The sequence below is a fragment of the Odontesthes bonariensis genome, chromosome 7 (genome assembly GCF_027942865.1).
Source record: "Odontesthes bonariensis isolate fOdoBon6 chromosome 7, fOdoBon6.hap1, whole genome shotgun sequence".
Lineage (NCBI taxonomy): Eukaryota > Metazoa > Chordata > Actinopteri > Atheriniformes > Atherinopsidae > Odontesthes > Odontesthes bonariensis.
In genome coordinates this window covers 30946515-30964360 of record NC_134512.1, presented here as the reverse complement: position 1 = coordinate 30964360, position 17846 = coordinate 30946515, and the positions used below count along the sequence as shown (strand labels likewise).

Here is a 17846-nt window from a genome sequence, read left to right as displayed (position 1 = left end):
TGTGGTTGGGGTGTGTTTGTGTGCTTGTGGTGACCTGAGTGTTTCACTAAACAAAAGGCTGTCTTAATTAAAGTGTCACTGTGTATGAACTGTTGAACAGTCGATGGAGAGGTGGTGTAACAAGAATCCAAACACTGCATGTGTCTGTATGTCTGTTCGGTGAGGGTGTGTCTCACCTCCACCTGCAGCTCCTTGGCAGTGGTGGTCTGTAGCTCGGAGGGAACGGTACACTCCAGGGTGTTTCCTACCACAGTCAGACTTTCGCAGCTGTGGTTGGAAACAGTCAGCACCTGACACTTCATTGCCTCCTTGTCCATCCGATCACCCTGCAGCACAGAGGAGGTGGGAGAGGAGAGAAAGGGTGAGATGAGGGAACAAGGTATTAGGAAGAGAGAAGCACTGAAAAAGAGAAGATAGGTGGGAAGGAAGGAAAGAAGAATTGAAGAGAGAGACATGCAAGACCAAAGACTGCCCAAGGGTTGATGTTAAGTTGAGGATACCTTGATAAGATCAAAAAGATCAATTTTGATCATTTGTACTTTGAAACTCAAACCAACAACAGGTTTTAATCAATGTAAAATTGGATAAAACTCAATGCCCAGCGATGTTTCTGTTATCAGCGCTCCCTGTTGTTGACACTAAGTCCTCTTAGTGCTGCAGCCAGGTGAGTTGTCCCAGCTGTGGCTGAGTAGGCCTAATCAGCTGGGCTACCTTTTTAAAAGGAGGAGGAAGACGCCACCCGGTCCCAGTGGGGCCAGTTATTGTTGGTGCGTTTGCAGTAGCTTGTGCAGTGTGTTAAGATCAGAGAGCGTACAGTAGTTACAAATTTTAAGAGATTTTGCTCTTTGCAGTTTAAAGACCTCAATTTACAGAACTTATAAGTTTTTTTTCTCATATCTTCAAAACATAGTTATGCCACAATCCATGGCTATAAATTGGCTGATGGGATGGCAACCTATCCAGAGGTGGTTATTCTCTGTAGGACAAGTCCCTGCGGCATGATGGGAATTGCAACTCATGAACAGTTTAAGCTTATGCTTAAGCCCTAACCATCTATATTTTTCTAACTTTAACCATGTATTTTGTAACATCTAAAACTAACCATGCAACTTAACTTTAAACAAGTACTTTTAAGTGTTAATTAAGGTTGTCATGATATCTCACTTTAATTACTTGAATACCTTGCCCAAAATCATTAATAATAATTTTATTATTATGGTAATAATGGAAAATTTGATTAGACTGATTGCTATCAGAATGATTCATCTTTATGTGTTTTCACTTTAAAAATGGTACAAAAATAATCTCCATTCATCTCCATTCAGTAATGTTTTAATCTATTAGCTGAGACCATATCATACTATTATCATATTTGTACTATCGGCCTTGTATCGATATCTAGATCTTGTAATAAAATGACAAGGATCAATATCGAGACACTTCACTCAAATCCCATAATCTCTGGTGGGTGATAAGTAAGACAAAAACTGAAAACATTGAGTAAAACAACGTGATGGATGGGTCTGGAACTGCAGTCTCCTACATGGAAGTCCCCAGAAAAACATCTTTGATTATCCCTATTGAACTCTTTATTTGCCTTAGTGGCTAAATCGAGTGTTGAACATGTACGTTTGGAACTTGATGCTATAGGTAGAAAGACTTGGAGCATGGGGACATTCAATTTTGACATGATTGAATATCTAGACGTAAGCTGGATGTCTGTTTGGAAGTGAATAAAAAATGTAGTCATAGCACAATTTTTGACCATTCATTGTGAAACTGCAACGTTTTGTGCTGTGGACCAACGTAGCCATTGCATGTTCTGTCAAGAGATCCCGTTGAGGGAACTGTGAGATAGTGCTGAGGTAAATGCATCTTATTTGTTTCGGTTATTGCGATTCACAGTGATTGAAACAATAAACCTAACATCTCACAAGTTCAACAGAGCAGTCTTTTCCAGTTGTGTGACTCCAAGTAGGCTGACAACAAACACCCCCTCTGAGATTTGACTGGAAGCATACAAAGCTGCAGACTATTTGAGCGTGTGTGTGTGTGTGTGTGTGTGTGTAGGGGGGGGGGGGGGTAACTGAGTTAGCCAGTGTGTTTAACATATAAAACAAAAAGCCTAATTTGCTCTTCTGTTTGCCTTACTTGTTGCTCACCATCTTTCTTTTGTCAGTCATTTTTTGTTTCTTTGTTACCTCACTCTCTCTCGCTGTCTCTTTCTCTCTCTCACACACACACACACACACACACACACACACACACACACACACACACACACACACACACACACACACACACACTTGTTTGAGTGTAGCAGAGGGCAATAAAGAGAATGATCACATTCCTTGCGTGACAGTTTGGGATTTTCCAATTTGACACAGAGTGGAGCTTTGCACCTGTTCCTGCCTATGCACACTTTTTCTCTCACGCAAACACACAGCACTTTGTCAGTCAACACACACAGCAGGACGACTCACTAATTCACTCACTTGTGCTTGCAATTAAGCTCCACACAGAGACAAAACACGTTCATATAATACAAACATTATCGTGCGTAATTCCCATCTCTACGTGTGACAATAGCATACAGAGTGTAGGGAGGAGCTGAATTTAATAAAGGTGTCACAGTAATAACAATCCCCCTGAATAAACTGTGAGGATTATAATTGGAAGTGAGTTCTTTTCAGTCTTCTGTATAGTGATTGAAAGTGATAAGAGCTTGACTCTCTGCCAAAGTCTCTGCCTTTCATGTGGCGTAGAGCTGTCAGTTAGATGTAAATATTCCTTTGTTTGCTTGAATTTTCAGGGCTAGACTTATCAGATGGCACTAAATGAGCCCAGCATTCTCCCTTTATTGAAGGCCATTGCAGAGCAGGGTTATCAGATGCCGTTAAATGTGGCCTGTTTCGGTGCGATGCCTCGTACCAATCCCTCCCCCGAATAAAAACAGGGGGTTTGTCTCGGTCGAATGGAGGGATGAAGGGGGGGATAGATGTTGGGCTGCTGGTGGGTTTAACACTGGGGCCAAGGTCATGTCTGGGAAAAGAGTAAAAGAAAAAAAAAAAGCCAGGATCCCTTGCGAGAGGTTCAGAGCAGCTGCCACAAACTGTCGCAGTCAAAAAGCCAAAAAAAAAAAAAAAAAAGGGGGGGGGGGGAATATGTATTTCATTGTGTTCCTAAAACAGGCTCTGGGGACTCTGGTTGCTTGTTTGAAAAGTAGCATTAATATGTCAAGAGCTTTGACCACAGCAAGAACAATACAAGTCAAAAGAGAGTGTACATAGAGAGGTATAGCAGTGGAGGAGCGATAGGGAGGTTGGGGTGGAGGGTGTACACGATGGGAAACAGACTCCACGTCCTGTTTTTCTTTCTGTATTGTTTCCTTCCCAGCCTGACCTGGAACCTGGCCGGCTGTATGTGTGAATGTGTGTGAAGATTACGAGGTAAAGTGCACCGACCAGTGGGCATGAACTTGGCTCCAAAGGAAAACTCAGCAGACTAGTGGTAGTAGTATAAGTTTTTTTTGCCATGTCTCACAGACTGGTGCCTGTATATCTTTTCGTTTGGTTTCTGTTCTTGCTCCTTTCTTGCTTTTACGGTTCTGCAGGGCACTTTTTTAGCTTTTGAAATTTTTTTCTACAGCTCATAAATAGAGATTATATTACTTAACATCTGTAAACAGTACAATTTTCTGCAGCATTCTTGAGTTTTGCACCTGTTTCTGCCAGTGTCTCTCCTGCGGCATAGCTAAAGCAGGAAATTTACCAAAGGTTACAGTTCTGTAGATGACCTCTACTGTTTGGATCAAATTGCGAGGGCTATTTTGTGAAACTTAAGGAAAAAAACAAATGTAACCGATGTTGCTGTTTTATTGTAAAAGCATCCTTACTTTGAGCTCCACAATGCTCTTGTTGTCCTTGGAGGTTAGCTTGGGGTCCTGGAACAGTGGGTCCTCAACATAGATCAGGTCCCACTGATCTGTCGAGTAGCCATCCAGAACAAATGCGACCTTGGTGACCACTGGTGGCTGCAAGGCCAATTTAGCCAGGGATGGTGTGGTGCACTGGATGGAGGTACGGTTTTCACCATACACACAGATCTAAAGAGGAGACATGTTTGAGACCACAGAGAGACAAGGATGTATTGGTTAGAGAAACAGAACCCTCCGACTTTACATAAACAAACAGAACAGCTTTAAGTTCATATTCAAGCACTAAATTGTAGTGATTCTAAGTTTGGCAGATTCTTTAATACTCAACACATAATATGGGACAACACCTGCTCTCAGCCACTGCTGTGTTTACACATGAGGCCTTAGGGCACAACAGAGTTTTATCCCACGTTAGATTCAGCCAAAACAGGCATTCCAGCTTTTGTGCTTATTAAGACCCCCGAGCGAGAGACAGCTTGCAAAATAGGAAACAGACATTTCATTGAGGTGTGGCAAAGTTTCATGTTGTCAACAGTGAGTACAGGTAAGAGGGATAGACACGCTGAGTTTGACATTTTCTGAGGCTGGCAAAGAATTTTTGTGAAAATGTGAGTGAAATAACCTCAACTTTAACTTAACTTTTGCTGGCCACTCTAGAGGAGGACTGGCCATTATGTCTTCATTTGCACATTTTGCTATGTGCAGTTATTAAGGGATATACAACTAGAACAGTTTCGGTGGCACAGACCCACAGACCTGCAAAAGGGAAATCAGCAACCTGCCAGTGAGCTGGACATCCCAATTTCAGTTGGAAACCAGCTGGTAGCTCAGATAAATAAATGTAGAGCCAGAAGGAGAGCTACTAATTAGACTGAATACAACATCTGCGTTGATGCATGTGGTGTTCTCCATGGTTGAACTTCACATAGCCTAGTAGACCTCAGAGTGTGAAACATGTTGACAGTTGGTCAGTAACATCAGCAATGAATAAAGATTACATTATTTAATAACTATTGTTGGAAATAGGATGCAATGTAAAATTAAGGGCATGTTATCCTGATCATTTACTCGTCCATCATTTATACAGACGATGGATTCAAATCAGTGGCACAGCTGCCAGAGGCAAAAACAATGGACACAAATTTACAGGGACATGTGAAATAAATGAGCCCACCAATTTTAAAAGCTTCTGTTGATGATAACTGCACAAGCTATCCCTACACTTATGAGGCCAGTAGTGTATCTAAAATGATATACGCATAAATCTGCCTGTCAATCGACATTCACAACAGATACCTCCCGCCTTTTGTTTATGTTCTGTCGGCTTTTATACTCAGGTTTCACGTTTCTGATGAGTTGAAAAGGATGCTGTGAAAATCGTGGTTAATTCTTTACACACTGCAAATATCAATACTCCCCCACACAGATATACACAAGTGCACTTAGCCTATTTGTTTGTCCGTGTGCTGAAACAATATTGTTGATGTTCACTCTGCAGTGGCAACTAATGCTAGCATGTGTGTATCTTCTAGGTAGCAACGACACATGCACCCTTGGGTCAACATGTGGAGTCAACCTTTGTACCGCTTCTATACTGCTGTTTGATGAGTGGAGACTCTGTATGCAGCTAAAATACTGTTAAAGAAACCTGTAATAATCATATCTTCCTCGTGAGTAGTTAAGGTAAATTCTGGAGTTTACACGATCCCACTTATTCTGCCAAAAAGGGAGCATTTTTTGCGTATTTATTATGATGTGATTTGTGTTTTCTCAGTGTATTTCACACTCTTAGTAACTCTATAAAAACCTCTTGATGTTCAACTTAGTCATTTTTCCTCAAATATAGATTGCTGCTATGGATGGATTTCTGTGCAATAATATTAGTAAGATGCGATATATGGGTAAAACAAACAAATGGGACATTCTGATGAGAGAATTAACAGGTGCAGATACTTTCATGCCGAACCCCAAAATTGGATGAAAATGTTCATTATCCTGAAGAGAAAACCTCATAGTACAATAATTCATAAATCCTTATGAATAACTTACAGTGATCTGATCACTTAGTTTTGTGTCTCAACTAGAGGAATACATGCATAATTTAAGTCAGCACACATATCTGTTGTGTGATTTAGGGTTTAATAAAATAGGTGTAGGTTTCAACACAGAGTGTCATCTGATAAAGGAACCAATGATGAGAAAAGCGTGTATGGGTCATGAACCGTAAATAAATTATGTACGAGTGAGGACTAACATTACACATGTGGTAGTGTAAAAGTCATGGCACTTGTTCTCAATATGTTATTTTATTTCTAAATGCGGAAAATATTAATAGAAAGTCATCAAAGCTGTATGTAAAAAGGAAACATGTCAATAAAGTTCTTCTAATTTGGTTTCAGATTAACTAAATAAAAGTGAAAAATACTGTTCATGAAATAAAACAGGTTTGTCTCAAGTTTTTTAGACTCAAAAACACTTGACAAACTGGCTGAAGTGTGACTTCCAGCACTGATTGATATCTTACTCCCTGGAGTGTTGCACTGACTGCAGTAGCAGCGGCTCTGTTGAAGTATGGCTGAAAATTCCTCGTTCACTTGCCAATCTGACTCCCCAGTGGGCTATAGCAGCCCAGATGGACCCACACAAACACACTCTTTATGTTATGTACATCTGCAAATGCTTAAATCTTTAGCAAAAACACAAAGACATCAAAAACTTAGACGCACAAATATATAAAATGTGTGTGTACGTTTGTGTGAGGGCACTAGGTCACATAACGAAAGCAGTCCAATTAACCCCCCTCCTAAGCATACCAACAAGGAAACAAATGAAACTGGACTGCAGATCAACCCCCGCCATCTTCCCACCCACACCACCTCCGCATGGGTGCAGCAAAAGGAAAAATATCCAGTGAATTAAAGGAAACCTCAGTCAGTTTCATTGTTCAGTCGATGTCTCCTCTCATTTAGGGAGAGGAGGTGAAGGGCTATAGGTGGGAGCAGCTGTAAATACAATCGCTGCGTGAGAGGGGCAGCCAGCAGACCAAGAGGTTTACTGTGGGGTGATGAGAGAAGCAGCCATCCCCAAATCTCCACCATCCCTGAACGATCATTAGTGGCAACAGCCTGGAAAAAGCCAAGTCATAACCGAGCACCCACATACAAAAGTGCTTGTCAAATCTAGAGTGATTTATACCAGAGTGGTTTTCTTCTATTTCCTAACATGTTGTGTTGTGTGATCATTTGCTTTGGATTTAAAGTCTCTGGTCCAGCTGTTTCACAGCTCGATTTTGCGTCTCATGAACTTTGCTCCCATCCCTTTTTAATAGAAAATACTTTGTGCTGTATCTATTTCTTTTCTGACTTTTTAAACATTCATTCATTTAGTCTTCTCTCTCATCTCAATAAGGTTAGACTCTTCCAGAAGTTAACTTCTCAGTGTTACACTCCATAAGGATTTTTTCATGATGGACCCAGAAACAGATGAGTAAACAATTTTGAGGTCAGAAAATAGGGAGATCAGATTAAACAGATTTTCTTTGGGGCTTTTCTTTTGCTTTGAGAGAAGGAATACACCAGTTCTCAACCAACTGATAACATAGCAGCATCTGCCATCTCTCTTAGAGTCATTTTTGTTGACTGTCATCACATCTATAACTCACCAATAGCCATAAGGACACTGACTGATCTGAACTATAGTTTCTTTGCCATAATCATACACCTTGTAGCCTGGCCAGATGGATTCTTATGATTGTGATGAGGCAAATGTCATGAGAATCTTGGTCCTTTGTAGGCTATGCATTGAGTATGAATCAATAAGTATGACATAATTCCGAACTGGATTCTAACAGAGCAGCTGTTCAAGCAAAGCTGTAAGACAGAGTTTCCCAAATGTTTTATAGAAAAAGTTGTCAGTTTGGAACTGAGCGGGCACTTAAAAATACTCAGAATCTGACCAGATGAATCATCCATCTGCCAGCATCATCTACAAGTTTGTGGCTATGGTCAAATAGTGAAAAGAATATACCTCTTTTTATCTTTTCTTCAGCTCTTTTCCTTGACCTCGCTTGAACATGCCATGGAGTTAAAGTAAGATGGCAGAAGAAATCTAAAAGGACTACGAAAAAAGATGACCACGCTACAATCAAAATCTGACCGCACTTACACTAAGCTGCGATGTGGCTCAGGATCACCAAAGCTAAAAGTGTTCAAGGGATATTGTACAAAAACTGCTTTAGATGCTTTCTCTAATACAATATTAACATGCTGTTTCACAGAGGCTCTACCACTTGCACCCTATAAGTGTAAGAAGATATCATGAAAAATATTATTTCATTATCAAGGTTGATCTTTAAAAAAAGGAGAAAATATTCACAAAACTGAAAGATACTGTTGTCACAGGAACTCATCATCATCCTCCTGTGGTCATTTACATGAATCCTTGTGACCACAACTTTGTGCTGCTTGGTAAAAAATGCAACAGACAACAGAACGGAATTATCTTCCATCTTTTGATAGTCCAGTATTTCCTATGCAAAAGAAGATAATAAATGAAGTAATGAGGCTCCTTTCCTTAGGATTTAGAGAAATGGACAGCATTTATCATAAATCCCACTTTGATACTCCCATGTCAGTTCACACAGTTCACACCTTCCAAAGCAAAAAGTACCATTTAACAAGGAGCTGTAGCTGCCATTACAGGGCACTAATGGGTCTGAACTCCTGTGCCTTAGTGATAAAGCTTAGCGTAAATCTTTCCAAAATGGATTCTCCATTTATTTCATATTCTTTTATAATTAAAAACATTTATATTATTCATATATATTTATAATTATTTCACCCAATGCATCAAACCAAACAAATAAATAAATAATCCTTCAACTTAGGTCTAAACATAACAACCCTCACAGTTTGATATGTACAAATAGCACAAATTAGCCTTTTTTTCCTTGGAAGGAAATTTCACATTTTACAATGATGAAATGAGTTACTTTCACCCCGTAAACTTAAAAACACAGTTAACCAATCAACAGGTCCACTGGACACATCAGGGGCAATGAATTACTGCTGACCCAAGCAAAAATGTTACTCATTCACCTTCATTGACTTCCTGCTCTAAGGCTACCCCCCAGCTGTGGGGGGCATGGGAAAGGAAAGAAGCTTCAAGAGTCGTTCAGGTGTCAGCTGGAAGGATTTAGTCTTCTGGGAGGAGATAGGAAGAGAACACTGACACAAAACAAACCAATTTGAGAGTTCAAGCAACAGGTGTCTGGCTACTGTGAAGCCTCTTGTTAAACTTAAATATCTGTAATAGTGCAGCTCTGTAAAGCAACGCTGGCATCATGAAATCCACTCCCTGAGCTTTGTGTTAGGAAGGGACCGCAGTGCTGCAACGTGAAAATTCACAGATCACTTTTTTTTTGGGTGTATATGTAGGCTCCTTTGGCTATGTAACCATGCCAGCTTTTCACGACAGTTTGTAACAAAAAACTCTTTCATGTTTGTGGGAAAGCTGAGATTGGCTGAGACCAGGCTTTGCTGGAGATCTAAAGGGCAGATATCAAGTCAACACTGGCTGTTTTTTTATGCTTTGCTCCAGCTGAGACCCCTGAACCTCTGCTGGTGTTTTGGTGTGGCTCTTTTTCTTCTCTGCACCCTGCTTTGGTGTGAACATTTCATAGCTCTTGTCTTATTCTAGGACACATTCTGGACACTGCAAACGTCATTCTTAAACAATAGCCTCTTGGAGACTTATCGCATGGCCCTAATTTATGTTTATGAACATCGCTCTGTAGGGATGACAGGCTGGCTCACATTTCCCAGTTTGCTTGGGATGGAAACCTCTGAGATGTTGGTTTTTGAGAGATCATTGCCTCTATTTTCAAGGGTTAAGACAATAAGACACTTATACTGTCCCTTCCCAGGCTGAGCCCTAACTCATCCCGTTTACTGGAAGGAATTTAACAAGCGACAGCTGGGGCTCGATGGCACATGATCCCTCTCTAAATAATAAGAAATTATACTTATTTTACACAAGCCTTTCACTTCATGCATTCTCTCTTCCGCAAAGATTAGTGTCTTGGTCAAGTTTGAAAAAAAACAACTACTCGGGCTAAAGATTTGACATGCTGTCTTTCAGTCATCTTACAGCCGTTCATTATAGCGGTGTGTGCTATCTACTTGAAAAGGAACTGAACAATGACTACCATGGTGTTAACTTCCTCTGCTGGAGGACCAGGTAACACGTCCTGAGCTAACTAAATCCTGATTGACCCTACTATTCAAATACCGCAGGGGACATTACAACCAGTAATGCTGTAGCTTTGCTGTAACATCAGAATAAGAGGCTTATGAGACTGTTGAAAAAAATATGAGACTGACCATCAAAACAGCCTGGAGAGGTCAAACATTTTACAGTTCCTGGAGTGGACGAAACCCTGTTTAGGGCTTCAGTGCACATAGTGTATAAAAAAAAAAGGTGCATTCTACTTAATCAACATTCTAAATCAGAGAGCAAACAATGTCTGTGACTGGAATAATTTCCTTGTCCGTCACTACTCCCTAGTATAGCGTTTCAATAGTAACTCAATACTGAGCAGTAAGGTGATATTTCAGTTTCTACTGTATCAAGGCAGCACACTGCGTTGTGAAACTTTTACCAACTACTGCTTGTGGCCTATGTTGGAAAATTTTTAGAGATTTTGGGCTCTGTCTATATTTTTTCACTTAACTCCAGCAATAACGTCTTTGCTTCCTCCTAGTTACTTATTAACTTTCAGTGGTGAAACAGGTGAGTTTAACTCAACCATAAGTTACACTGATGAAATTTGTGAAATTGTTGAAACCCTCCCCCTTAAAAAAAAACAACAAATTCAAACACAACTTGTCTCTGAGGAAGGTCAGGGCAATGTTAAAAGACTCCATATTAGATCTTATGGTACATTAAATACAATATAAACAACTTTTTATAGCCCTAAAACAGCGTATTTTTAACCGTCTTTGTTAACTCTTATTTTCGGAGAGCCGTCCAAACATACTGCTACAACTCACACAGATGCACACTTTCCCATGCGGACGCCTCCAGGTGCAGCAACATGCGCCTGCTGCTGTCTTTCAAAGCAGCTCCACTGGAACGGGTGGAAATTGATTGATCAAAGAGGCATTGATAAAAACACCTGGGGGGGAATGAACCTTTTTGGACCATAAACCTGATTTCAGCTTCAAACCTCCGTCTACTTTTCCTGGTTGTGTGTAAAGAAGCCAGAGGTCCTTGGAGACCCATCAACCACTGACCTGAACACAGGTCAATGATCAGGGAAGGGGGAACTGTAAGATGAGACAGGGGGTGCTCGTGTGTGTCTGTGCATGTGCGTATCTGAGAGAAAGGCTGATTAGTGTTATAGGGATATTCCCTGACCAGGATATGAGTTGTAAGTCTTTTTGGTTGAGAGTAGGTGTCCTATAATTGTGTGTTTACTGAGCATATCATTATCTCATGACTGAACCTGCAGCAGTGTGTGCCTCAGGACGACAGATACTATCATTACTGCTTGTTCTCAAACTGAAACCCGAAGGCAAACATCAAACAAACAACAGCATACCTTCCCTGTATGTGAAGAGCTGCTTGTTTATGACTCACCAGGAAACATGTCACTTTTACTTTAATAGAATGTGTACTTAAGACACTTGCAATTGCCACGTCCCCTCGGTTGTAGAGAAAAAGTGGCTTTCGACAATGTTATAGCTGTTTTTGTGGATTTTCTGTTCCAGTTCTGCTTCTATAAAGTTGGCCTGAGAAGAAGATACGATTTTTTTCTTGTTTCTTAACTTCTCTATTTGAAAAGAAGACAAATGAGTATAATTTTAGCAGTAGCTGCAATAAAACCTGCGTGAGACATTAGTTTCTTTGACCATGGATCGGAATGTCAGAAAGTTGTGCTGGAGAGTTTTGTGATCAGTATTATTACTTTGGACAGTGTTGAGTCTTTTCTGGCTGTAACATGAAAAGTTGGCGGAGACAGCACAAGACTGGTCTGTCCAACTCCCCCCCACCCCCCCCCAAATGTTGTGTCTGTGTTATGAATTGGAGGTCTTTATCTTCCCGTAAAGCTTTATGTCCTTTTGTCAAGAGAAGCTCCAAAACACAGACATGGGGAATGCTGAACAGCATGCTGAACCTCTCCATTTCACCAGGTAATCTCATCGAAATTCCAAAAGGAAACAAATAGCATTAGTCTCCGTCAGTATCTCAATGAATCAAAAATAAGGGAAATTTCTCCAGTGAAATATGGAACTTCAACTATCTGAAACATTTCAAAGTGAAAAAAATGAACAAAATGAAAGATGACAATTATTATGAATGACACTTGTGCAGGAGAATTACAAAAAAAAAATGTGTTAATTCATCCAAAAGATGAATCATAAATATATGTATATGTACAGACATCTACTTGGACGCTCTTGCAAAGGCTTATGTCACAACTCGGTCACTCCGGGTCGTCACAGGATTGTCGTCTCGCAGTGCCTACACCACGCTTAAGACAATCCAGACTCTTTTCATGGTGGAATGACCTACCGAGCGCTACCAGAACAAGAAACTCTTGGAGACCCAGCTCTTCAGAGAGCATCTCCTATCCTAGCACTTACCCTGTACTTCCTACCCCCTCTGCTGCACTTTATCTTTCTGTACCTCCCTCTATGCCTGCACTCTATCGCTACACTGTCACCCCTGTCACCCCTGACAGAGTCTGACTCGTGGTTTCCATCTATGTGGCTTATTGTTAGTTTTGATATTCGCTGTAATGTTATATATATTTTTTTTAACTGTAAGTCGCTTTGGATAGAAGCATCTGCTAAATGCATAAACATAAACCTAATTTTAAAAATGTATGCGTAGCATGTTGGGTGCAAGTACTTTTTATCATGAAAGATGACATTGTGCAGCCGTCCCTCTGTCCATGCACGATCCTCCTGTTCAGGTAATTTAATGCTTTATACACAAGTAAACTACAGTTACATTGGCACGGGACCTGATGAATGGAGCCAGACAGAAACAGCTGAAACCAAGTCAAGCCGCTTTTGAATTATGACCTAGGTGACATTTTATGTGGATTTAACGCCTTTTTCAATGCTTTTATAATTGAGCTACATGAATATCAGAGATTTTAAAGGCCTGCAGACAGCGCGGTGAAAGCATAGTGCATATCAGCTTCTATAATTTGAAACAGCTCCAGACTGATGCTGTAAAGAGCGGTTGGGCTGAGACAGACACGACGTCCGTCAGGCGTGAATATGTGAATGTGTGTATCTCTTCCCCGCAATAAGTAAAATACAGCCTGACGGAGGTGAGGAGAGCCAGAGCATCCTAAAGGCTTCACTTCTGCTACTGTCCGTGAGTCAGAGGTGACAGCTGGATCCTACACATCAGACTGTGGATTTTCCATTTCCTTTCTCTCATGTCTGTCTGAAACTGTAGCTCTTTTCCATTGTCAGGAATTCTTTTTCTTCTTAATCGTTTCTGGAGGGGGTAAGTATGTATAATGAGAATACCATCCATGTGACTCTGAGGTAGTGAAATGTTTATTTTCCCACTTTGCCTGCTAAACAAAATCATCACTAATCGGTCTTCTTTTTATCATTTAACTAAATGGATCTGGGATATGCAAAGCCTCAACTAAACTCAGGAACTAAGTCAGGAATCAAAAGTAAATTTGGCATATCTATGTTTGCCTTTCTACTGCACCTCAAACACCACAAAGATTGAAACAATGGCTTTATTTGTGATATCAGTGGGATGTTTAAACATGTGCTTGAAAGATGACAGAAAGGTATGCACATGACAAGGAGGGAAAGACACATTTCTTGAAAGCAACAATAGTTTCATTAATGGTGTTATTTATAGTTCTCCTATCCAAAATAGTGATCAAGATTCATTTTCATTCCTCGATCTTATTTGAACTGCTACAAAAAGGTAATCTGTATCCACAGTTGTATTATATGAGATTGCTGCTGCTTGTGCTTTTTTGTTTGTTTGTTTGTTTGTGTGTTTGTTCTCTGTTTGTTTGTCTGCTTACAGGTGCTCTTGGTGCCTCTAAGGCTGGATTCCCCACAAAAGCCGTGGATTGTCTTCAGTTTTGTTTTTACAGGTGTAGCAGCTGGTTGTCTGATTTTTCATTGTTTTTTATGTTTTTCTCTTCACATTTCTGTTCCTTTTTTCCCCTTCTTCGCTCTCCCTCTCTCTCTGTCCCCCGGTCCGGTTCGGCACTATCACATGTTAAGTATTGTAACAAAAATAAATAAATAAAAATTAGGAGTTGATGGACATCAAGGGGAGCTTTACATTCATAAAGCTTCCCTTGGCATAGCAAATGTGTTTATAGCATAAACGGTATTCAGATTACAATTCTGCTGCCATAATGCTGGACAGGACAAGGGGTTTAAAAAAAACGAAAAAAAAAAAACAACTGCTACAGAAAAGCAGATCCAGTGAAAACAGCATCAAAACAAAAATTCATAGCCTAAAAGCAAAAACTGATAACAATGACAGGTTGTGATGTGATGAGGCCTGCTCAGTGCTGTAGTCTCAGCTCTGACATTGTAGCAGGCAGGAACTATATACCTGCACTTGGTTTGCAGCCTGAATTCCAAAAAAGTTTAGATGCTGTGTCAAACATGAATAAATACAAATAATGCCATCATTTGTGAATCTCATGAACCAATGGTTTATCCCAATAAAACATAGAAAATATATAATATGTTGAAAGTGAGACATGATAGTATTTCATGAAAAATACTAGCTTGTGTTAATATTAGCAGTGGGATTGGGCCATGTTTACCACTGTGCAGCAGTGCTCAGCAGTCCACCAAGACCTGGGGCTGAGGAGACCAGCTGTTGAACCTTTAGGAGAGTATTGTGATCCCATTTTTGTCTGATATCAGATTCTAGGTGCTCGACAGTACCAGGTCATTTTTGTGGGATTTCATAATTCATGGTGCATCAAACATTTTCAACTGATGACTGCAGGCAGGCCAGCATCCAGACATTGAACTACTATGAAGCAGACTATGAAGCCATGTTGTTGTAATAGGTGCAGTATACGGTTTAGCATTATCGTGATTAAATATGCAAGGGGTTGATATGTTGCTCCAAAAACCTGTACTTATCATCAGCCTTTCCAGATGTGCAAGCTGCCAGTTTCACAGGCACTAATGCACCTCAATACAATCAGAGATGCAGCCCTTAGAACTGAGCACTGATAACAAATTCGATGTTCTTTAGTCTAGAGGATGTAGCATCCATGATTTCCCAAAAGAATATACATTTTTTATTAATCTGACCACAAAGCAGTTTTCCACTTTGCCTCTAAATTACTTTGGCCCTGAGATGATGACAGTGTTTCTGGATCATGTTCACATATGGATTCTTCTTTGCATGTTAACAGTTCAACCTGCATTTGTGGATGGCATGATGAACTGTTTCGACAGACAATGATTTCTGAAAGTGTTCGTAAAGCCCATGCAGAGGTTGTAATGACAGAATCATGACAGAACCTCTGCCCATCTTTACTTCTGAGTCTGCCTCTCACAGGTGCTCTTTTTTTTTTTTATAACCAATCATGTTCCTGACCTGTTGCCAATTTCCCTGATCAGTTGCAACATGTTCAACATGTTCCTCACCACTTACTTTTCCAGTCTTTTATTGCCCCAATCTCAACTTCTTTAAGATGTACTGCTGCTATCAAAGTCAAAATGAGCTAATATTTTTCATGAAACTGTAAAATGTAACCCTTTTAGCATCTGATATATTTTCAATGTTCTATTATTATTAAAAAAAAAAAAAGGTTTATGAGAATATCTATTCATTACATTCTTGTTTTCATTTATATTTTACACAGAATCCTACCTGTTTTTGAACTTAGGTTGCACAACCAAGTGGAGGTTGGTTTTGGTCTTTTTTTTTAGGAATTGGGGTTGTTGTCAAAAATGCTTGCAAAGTAACCTAAATGTAACCTGAAATATTCCTGAATTCCAAAAGGAATGAGGGAAGCATTTCTCAGAGAGGATTTCAATGTACCAACATTTGTGTAAAGATCCCAAATAATATTGAATCAGAACCAATCTGGTACTCACCACATGGAAGACTGCAGCATCCTGACCGGTGGTGAGAACCATCTGGGGCTGCAGGCCGGATTGAAGGAAGAAGCCATGAGCCGATACCGTGCATCCTCCGCTACAGTGAGGGGGATGAAAACGGATTTCAACGTTCGCATCAGACACAGACACAGGAGATTCCCACTGGGAGGGACCTGCTGTTAGCGTTAGGAGTTTAGTCACTCGTCACCTCCCACTCGTTTCCTACTGCGGTAAAACTAAAGCATTAATCTGTCTCGGACCATCCACGAAATATCTCCTCTTTCTCTCTCTACTTCCTGTGAGGTGCAGAAACATGCACAAACTCAAATTCAAAGGAGATTAGCCGAGGTGACTTTTACAAAGATGGATATCCAAACCATTCCTGAATGTGTAAGCCCTTCAGTGCTGGCCACCACTCAGATGGGAAGACTTTTAGGACATAAACTTCAAATCAAACTGAAACAAATTCTGAATGAATATCATTCTAACCTCACAAAGGAGCGTGAGGGCTGGATGCTGTTGATAATGGGGTCTTGGTTGTAGGTGAACATCATGGGGGCGAGGAGCTCAACTGAATCCACAGTCAGCTTTACGGGCTGCTCCGAGGGAACGGCATGCGGAGGCGTTTTACAGGTCAGCATGGTAGACGACAAGCTGGTGGTGGAGATAAGGATTGAGGGATGAAAAACAACACAAATTTATTGTTATTTTGGGTATGTTCAATAGAAGGTATTGTCAAAGTCGCTATTCATGCAGTTATATTGCATTAGTCCTGCGGAAAAATTCCTCCTGCTTGAATGGGTAACGTAGCACAGTAAGAAAAAGAGGGAACCAAAATGAGAATATTCAAAGTAAAAGGACATCATGGACAGCATATTAAGTATGGTGCAAACTCTTTTTTTAAGAAAAAAATGAAAGAGGCACACACTAGAGCTGTGAGAGCAAGACAGAAAAGATGTATACTGACCTCTGGATCTTACAGATCACCTTTCCTACAGTCACCTCTTGGTTGTTTCCTGTATCCAGGAAGGCTCCTCTGATGGTCAACATGGTGTTTCCAGATTTTGGGCCAAAAGTCGGGAAGATATCGTTGATTATTGGTTCCTTGATGCAGACACAAGAAGATACTTTGATAAAGACTATGTTTATAAAGTCCAACCTATCCATTTTGAAACTGACTGTATGAAACTGTATGAATGGACTAACTACTAAATATCTTTATGCACAGCAGCGTACTGTAGACTGACAGTAAAATAAGCTGAAGTGTATTTCACCTGTCATCTATGCAGTGCTGCTGGCCTTTTTAACATTTTGTTGTTCCAGGGTCCTCTTCAAAAACTGTTCTTTTGTAAAGTCACCAAAAAAAAGATTGAAATATCCCATTTATATTTCAGTCTTGGAAAAAGTCTGACATATTTTAGATCATTTTAAAGTATCTAAAGTAGTACCTGGTCAGTTATACTTTGCCTGAAAACCTTTTTTTTTTTCTTTTTTTTTTGGCAGTATGTTTTGGGTTGTCGGGAGAAGATTTCACATCAGGACTGCTGTATATTTTCTTCATTCATCTTTCCCTCTATCCTGACTATGCTCCCAGCCCTTGTTGTAGAACATTCCCACAGAATGATGCTGCCATCACCATTTTTCTGGCTACCCAGTTTTGGCTTGGTAGTCAGATACAGGAAGTCTGTTAGGGGTTCCAAACTTACCCCATTTAAGAATCACAAAGGCTAAAGTACTTTTGGGGTGTTTCTGGTGCTCCCAATGCCATGGTTAGGTTC

The 17846-nt window shown here is 40.3% G+C and overlaps 1 protein-coding gene across 2 annotated transcripts in view; it reads right to left on the bottom strand.

Annotated features, from left to right (window-relative positions):
- The window catches only part of met (MET proto-oncogene, receptor tyrosine kinase), a 77828-nt gene that overhangs the window by 22058 nt on the left and 37924 nt on the right, over positions 1-17846 (bottom strand). For both annotated transcript variants that reach the window (XM_075470526.1, XM_075470527.1), the window contains exons 8-12: positions 17036-17172; positions 16558-16722; positions 16066-16165; positions 3896-4105; positions 177-326 (exon numbers count right to left, since the gene is read on the bottom strand). In XM_075470526.1, coding sequence (XP_075326641.1) covers positions 177-326; positions 3896-4105; positions 16066-16165; positions 16558-16722; positions 17036-17172 — 762 coding nt within the window. The remainder of the gene's footprint in view (positions 1-176; positions 327-3895; positions 4106-16065; positions 16166-16557; positions 16723-17035; positions 17173-17846) is intronic.